Source organism: Akebia trifoliata, chromosome 8 (genome assembly GCF_017979445.1).
Source record: "Akebia trifoliata isolate Shusen 1 chromosome 8, ASM1797944v1, whole genome shotgun sequence".
Taxonomy (NCBI): domain Eukaryota; kingdom Viridiplantae; phylum Streptophyta; class Magnoliopsida; order Ranunculales; family Lardizabalaceae; genus Akebia; species Akebia trifoliata.
The window spans coordinates 11291030-11298298 of NC_141382.1; the positions used below are offsets into that span (position 1 = coordinate 11291030).

General features: G+C 32.7%; 1 protein-coding gene across 1 annotated transcript; it reads left to right on the forward strand.

Annotated features, from left to right (window-relative positions):
• Positions 1-4349: 4349 nt before the first annotated feature.
• On the forward strand, positions 4350-5746 carry LOC147396102 (uncharacterized). Its single transcript, XM_086449731.1, has one exon. It carries the CDS (start codon positions 4386-4388, stop codon positions 5463-5465), a length of 1080 nt encoding a protein of 359 aa, XP_086305857.1. The 5' UTR covers positions 4350-4385; the 3' UTR covers positions 5466-5746.
• The last annotated feature ends 1523 nt before the right edge of the window (positions 5747-7269 follow it).

The window sequence follows — 7269 nt, forward strand, 5'->3', positions numbered from 1 at the left end:
TTTGCAATCCTTTTGACTAGACAAGGTTTGGTAAATGTGAAACTATGAAACATCCTCGCTTATCAAAGAAAGTAAATAAAAGGAAAATAGAACCATTTTTGTATGAATGTAGTGCTCCATAACTTGTTATGGAGTGGAACTATGACAATTTTTTTCCATTTTATATTTCTTTCAAAACTTGATAATTGTCATACTAAAGCAACGTTTTATTTGAAGGCAATCCATTCAATCGGTAACATTCTAGGTTTTATCAGATTGTGTGAGCTCGAATTAATGTTTAGATTTGAGATGCAGAAAATAAGTCAATGGTTGCCGCAGAAGAGGGACAAAAGGGATGATGATGATGCAAAGAAGTGGTTGGCGAAGAAAGTCTAGGAGGAGATCTTAGGCTTGAGAAGAATGGGAGATTGGATGTTGGTTGAGGTTGTAGACAAGGACATGAGAAGCCATATTGGGACATGGGTTGAGTTCGAAATTTTGATGAATTTGAATTGAATGTTCTTGGTCGGTATAACCAAGGCATTTGATGCATCACACTTGATCCTTGTTACCCAATCACTCTGACTAAGTTACTATCAAATATCTCAACCGATACCAAGTTATCGAAAGAACTTCTATTGTTATTGAATCAAGCAAGCTGTTTCAGCAACAACAACGTTACAAAACAACATTGGCATATGTGGACTTAGTATATCTAGTCCGGATTAGGACCTCACGTCTATGCATATTACTCTTAGAATTAATAAATTATGTCTTTATAATGTTGATCGACCAAAGTGTGTGCTTAAATTCACGAGATTCCTATTTCAGTGTATTATTCATTTTAATTTCAAAAATGACAAATCAAATTAAATTTTATTCAAATAGGGATTTTTTTTCTATAAAGTAAAAAACTTGTTATCGATTTATCAGATTTTAAGAGAGAGAAATATTTACTAATTCTTATTCATACAATATATTTTAATTTGAAAAATGATAGATTTCCCATTTTCAAAACTAAAATGAATATAGTACATTGAAATGAGGATTTTTCACAATTTTTTCAAACTTATCAGATTCTTTTCTAATTTATAATGAGAGCTGCTATTGACACCCCAATCTTTTTACTTCTTACATCTCAATTAAAAATAAATAAAATAAGTGAATGGTTGATAATACATAAAAGTTGAGGTACCAATAATAGAAGCTCTATTGTTTTTTGTTTTTTTGCTAGATTTTTATTTTTTGGGTTCAAGATATTATACGAGCCTAATCATAATTATAAACAACTACTGAAATTGTTTGAATGAGTAGTATAATGTTATGTAATGTTGAGATTATAATTTGAGCCAAACCTTTGTAATGTTTGAAGAGTGTGTTTTAATATGAAATAATTTGAGACATTGGGGTGAAATAAGTAAGAGTTGGGGTCCCAATAGTAGCTCTCATAATAATAAATGTTGTTGCTTTGGATTTGTGCCCATTATTCTTTAGTTGAGATAGGAATAGATAGAATTTAGGGAAAATTATGAAAAAAATCCAAAAAAAAAAATTATTTATCTAAAGGATATAATTTTTGAAAAATTACAAAAAAGATAAAAAAAACTGGCCATTAAAGGGCCGGTATTTTTTTTCTCTCTCTTCTCTTCTCTCTCCTCTTTAACTCACCTATTTAAAAAAAATTCAATTTTTTTTTTAAAATTTGCTATTAAAGGACTAGTTTTTTCTCTCTATATTCTCTTCTCTCTCCTCTTTAACTCACCTATTTAAAAAAAAATTCGAAATTTAATTCATCTATTTCGTGTCATTGAGATCGAGGAGGGAGAGAGAAAAAAATGGGTGAGTTAAATTTTGAATTTTTTTTTTTTTTAAATAGGTGAGTTAAAGAGGAGAGAGAAGAGAAGAGAAGAGAAGAGAAATAGGTAAGTTAAAGAGGAGAGAGAAAAAAATTTGGCCCTTTAATGGCCAATTTTTTTCAAATAAAATTCAAATTTTTTTTCAAAAAATAGGTGAGTTGAAGAGGAGAGAGAAGAGAGAGAAAAAAAAATTGGTCCTTTAATGGTCAGTTTTTTTTTTAATTCTAATTTTTTTAAATAAGTGAGTTAAAGAGGAGAGAGAAAAAAATCGGCCCTTTAATGATCGATTTTTTTTTAAAAATTCGAATTTTTTTTTAAATAGGTGAGTTAAAGAGGAGAGAGAAGATAAGAGAGAGAGAGAGAAATATCAATCCTTTAATGGCTGGTTTTTTTTTATCTTTTTTGTAATTTTTCAAAAATTATATTCTTTTTGATAAATAATCTTTTTTTTTTGGATTTTTTTCATAATTTTCCATAGAATTTTCCCACGAAAATAAATAGAACTGTTACTAACACTCCAATTTTACTTATACACTCCAATTTCTTAAGTTATTTACTGTAGCCTAATTAAACCCCAATTTCTAAGGTGATAGGATCCTATCTCATTAAAGATTAAGAAAAACAAAGAGTTGTGCTGGAGTGTCATTGAAATTGACATTGTGGGGACATTTCTAACATGGATATGTGTCAGAATCATAGATGCTTTTTCACTCATATCTCAATTAAAATATCTATGATTTTGACACACGTCCACATTAGAAATGTCCCCCAAGATGTCAATTTCAATGTTACTTCAACATTTTCCAAAAACAAACTCTTCAAATATTACAAAGGTTTGACTCAAATTATTATCTCAACATTACAAAATATTATAACACTCCTTCAAACAATTTTAATAGTTATTTACAATTATTATTAAATTCATATAAAAGGAAATTTTTTGGTTATTTCAAAAGTGTTCACAGATTTATCGCACAATGTTGACACTTAGATGACTTTTTGTCAATACTATCTAATAACTTTATTAACATATGTAATACTTTTGGTATTTCTAAAATCTACGATAATTATTTAAGAAATTTCCCCATATAAAATCTTAAATCCAAAAAAATTAGAAGGAACTTCTATTGGCACATCCTAATTTTTATTTATTCTCAACCATTTACTTATGGGTAAATCTCTATTTTCTACGTTGAATATGATGAAATTTTGAGTTCAGTATACTCTTCATTTTAAATCCCAAAACATGTATTTGTCATTTTTAATATCTATGAATTTGTAGATATACCAGTGAATTCATTGATTATAAAAGTGATGAATTCATTCAAAATGCATGTTTTGGGAATTAAAATGAGTAGTGTACCAAAACTGGATTTTGGACATAAGCGAGGCACATTTTGGGAAAAATCCCGTACGGGATTCCAACAACAGTTATCAAAATAAGAGAATTGCTATTGACACCCCAACTTTTACTTATTACAACCCATCTCCTTAAATTATTTCACACCCCAATTATAGATTAAAAACACACCATTCAATAATTATAAAGGTTTGGCTAAAATTATTATATCAACATTAGAAAACATTACGACACTCTTTGGTTGTTTACAATTGTGATTAAGTTCATAAAATCTTTCAAAAAAAATCTAATAAAAAGAAATAGAATTTCTATTGGCACCCTAACTTTTATTTATTATAAATCATATACTAATGGGATATTTACGAAAACATGCATGACTTTTGTTTTAATTACAATTTTAATGTATTGGTCATTCCATTTATGAAAATATGCACACGGTACATTATTTACTTTTACGCATCTATAAACTTGTAAATTTAAAAGTGACGAACTTATAAATTTGTAGATGAGTAAAAAATGAATAGTGTATTACGTGAATTTCGACATATTCAATATATGACTAGGAGATTCACCCCTATACTTATTTTTTTTATGAGTCCACATTTTATGCAGTTAGAGTGAAGGATTGAACCCCTCTTCTTCTCACACCTCAACAAATGACACGTAAGTCACAATTCAAGAAATTATAAAAAAGAGATATTTTAGATATTTTTGATTTATGACTAACGTGGCTTGTGTTGAGACGTAGGAGGAGGACGAGGGTTTCAATCCTCCACATAGGTGTCGATTCTTTTTTTATTTTTAATTAGGGTGTAATAAGTAAAAGTTGGGATGAAAATAACAGCTCTCTTAAAAAAAATTAAACCCTAAACAAAAAATTTGGCTCGCAAAATGTGCGTAGAAGTCAGCGTCATGTAAGTTTGGTCGGTGAGAAGCAGCAGCAGAGCCAGAGTGTGGGCAGTCGTACCACTAGCCACGTGCGATCTCGCCCTACCTCCTCTGTCATCTATGCTTTTATATACCGAAATTACCCTTACAAGACTTCTTTCCAACAACTAGCCTTTAGTGCGAGAAAGGTGAATATTATTCATCAAAAATCTATATATATTCTTACAAGATTTCTACGATATTTATTTAAGCTCTGCTCTCGAAGAACGACCGAACTAGCTGCTACACTCTCTCACATAAAAATGGAGCTCCAAAACCCCATAAATGGCGATAACCAGACATTCAAACCAGAGCTTCGAAACCCTTGTAATGGCGAATCCGTCGATAATAATCAAAACCAGCATTTCTACGAAGAGATCGATAGCACTTGCTCTACTCCTTACGTTAGTGCTCCTTCGAGCCCCAGTCGAGTTCCTAACGGTTACTTCTTCAGCGCTCCAGCGAGTCCAATGCACTTTGTTCTATCTTCGTCTTCTAAATCCGAATGCTCTGTTTCTGGATCGTTCGAGTTCGATTTCTCGGCCAGGTTTTCTTCTACCGAGGCTGCGTCGATGATTTCTGCAGATGAGTTATTCTTGAATGGTCGGATCCGTCCTATGAAGCTATCTTCTCATTTGCAGAGGCCTCAGGTTTTAGTTCCATTGTTAGATCTGGAAGAAGATGAAGAAAGAAAGGATTCAAGAGAATTAGAGTTTGTAAATCGTGAGGATTCGATGATTAGAGGGAGAGATCTGAGGTTACGTGATCGATCTCTGCATCGAAAAACTAGATCTCTATCTCCTATAAGAAACGCTTCGTTTCAATGGCACAAAGAACATGAAGATCACGAAGAACGAGAGGGAAACGAGATTGAGATCTCTTCATCAATCGAAACTACACCTTCGGCCTCTGCTTCATCTTCTAGGTCTTCTTCTTCAAATAGAAACTCGAAGAGATGGGAGTTCTTGAAGGATTTTCTCAGAAGTAAAAGCGAAGGGAGAGGGAACAATAAGGAGAAGTTCTGGAATTCTATCTCGTTCTCTCCTAAATCCAAGAAACCTTCGTCCATAACTACTGAAACAAAGAAGCCTAAGCGAACTCAACCGGTTCCCGCCAAAAAGTCCATGACGGGAAAACCTGCAAATGGTGTCTCGAAGCGTCGGATACCTCCATCACCACACGAGCTTCACTACAAAGCAAATAGAGCTCAAGCTGAGGAGTTGAAGAAGAGAACTTTTTTGCCGTACAGGCAAGGATTGCTGGGATGCTTAGGGTTTAGTTCGAAGGGCTATGGCGCCATGAACGTTTTTGCCAGATCACTGAACCCTATTTCTTCTAGGTAAATTAATTTTCTTTCTTCAGTTTTTTTAAAAACAGATTATGTATATTTTTTTTTCCTTTTATTTTAATTAATGAGAGAATACTGCTAGTAATTTTTTCTTCGTCTTTTAGTGTTGGATAAAAGTGATGAGTATGGAATTAATTCCATTTTCCTTTAAAAAGAGAGAACACCAACTTTTACTAAAAGCACACCAATCATTTTGAAGTTAAACGGTGTTATAAGTAAAATTTGTTGCGTTAATAAAAGTTCTCTGGTAAAAACAGACGAGACCCTAACCTCAAACGTTGATAGGGGCTTTCCATATTTCTATTAGAAACAAATTGTCAAAATCGAAAATCGTTTATAGGTATTCTTATTAAATAAACGGTTTAGATGAGAGATTATTTCTAGGGATTCCCACATCTTTAGGCTGTCAAAAGTCGTTTATGGTTATTACACCGATTTTATTCGTTAACGTTGGAAAGTTAGAAAAGATGCAGTTTTGCTTTCTATTATAATTCTTCTCTCACACAAAGCCACTTTTTAGTTTATTTTAGGTAAACTAACTTGACGTACAATAGTTTTGATGGTTAAGAGTATCTGGCCCACAGGTTTCTTGGTAGGTGTGCGCTGTACAGCCTGTCTGACCAATATATTTATTATTATTATTTTTCTTCTATTTTTAATTTCTCAACTCCATTGGGTTCTTCAATCAATGATCTAAGCCCACATGGGGGGTAAGGTGTTTGACAAGGGAGGATCTTTTTGGACATGGACGTAAAGGTGTTTGATATTCTTTGACATGGACTTGATATTGATATATCTGTACTTGTTATTATTTGTGATTAAGCTAATCTCAGTTAGTAAATAAGCTATTTCAAAAGCTAGCTATGGTGTCACGTGACAGAGTATTCGATGTGATGTGACACTTGAAAATTAGTTCTGAAGCATAAGATTGTCCCATGGATTGGACCAAGGCCAATGGGTCATGGTCAGTCTTTAGACTTTGAGAAACTCTATTCCAAAAATAAAATAAAAATAAATGTTGAATCCTAATTGTTGCGAAATGTTCTTCCTCTTACTAACATTACATAATATTCTTGTGAATCTAATACTAGATATATAAGTAGTGATTTCAAATTTAAAATATAATCATTTTAGCAACTTTACATAAAATAGGATTTTGTGTGTGTGTGTGTGGATGCTATCCATATATAGTACCCAAGATTCACAAGCAAAAGAAGTGAAGTCCAAAAAAAATAAAGACATTAATGTCATTGTATGGAGGTGTTCACACAAATATATTGTAGCGAAAGCACAAACAGAAAGTGGTCGAAAGCATGGCTTAAAATATTGGAATGCATCATAATATTTCGCTCAATACGTATCGATATTGGTCAAGACTGATACGAAACATTGACCCTGAAACATTATGTGTTTTGGGAATGTATCGATTTTTTCATCAATTGATCGAAAGCATGGTTCTGCCTCCTCATTCCCCTTTACCAATGATGAAACTTGGCATGTTTAGCTAAGCTTTTTTCTCGCGGGGGAGGGGGGGTTGTTACTCTCCGTGACAATCTGCATACAAATGGGATCTTAAGCACCCCATACAAATGGGATCTCAATCACTAACTGAATACAAGACAACTGTAGACAAGGTATGACTTTATTGGTGTAGTAGTGTATCTTTTGATGATCTTGGTGGGAGCCTCGGGTTCTTGAATGTTAGTATTGATAAGTGGGCACACTTTGATAGCATTAAAGACCGGGGGAAATTTGGATTTAAAAAAGAGGGTTAATTTTTGGCCCATGTTTTGGCAGGG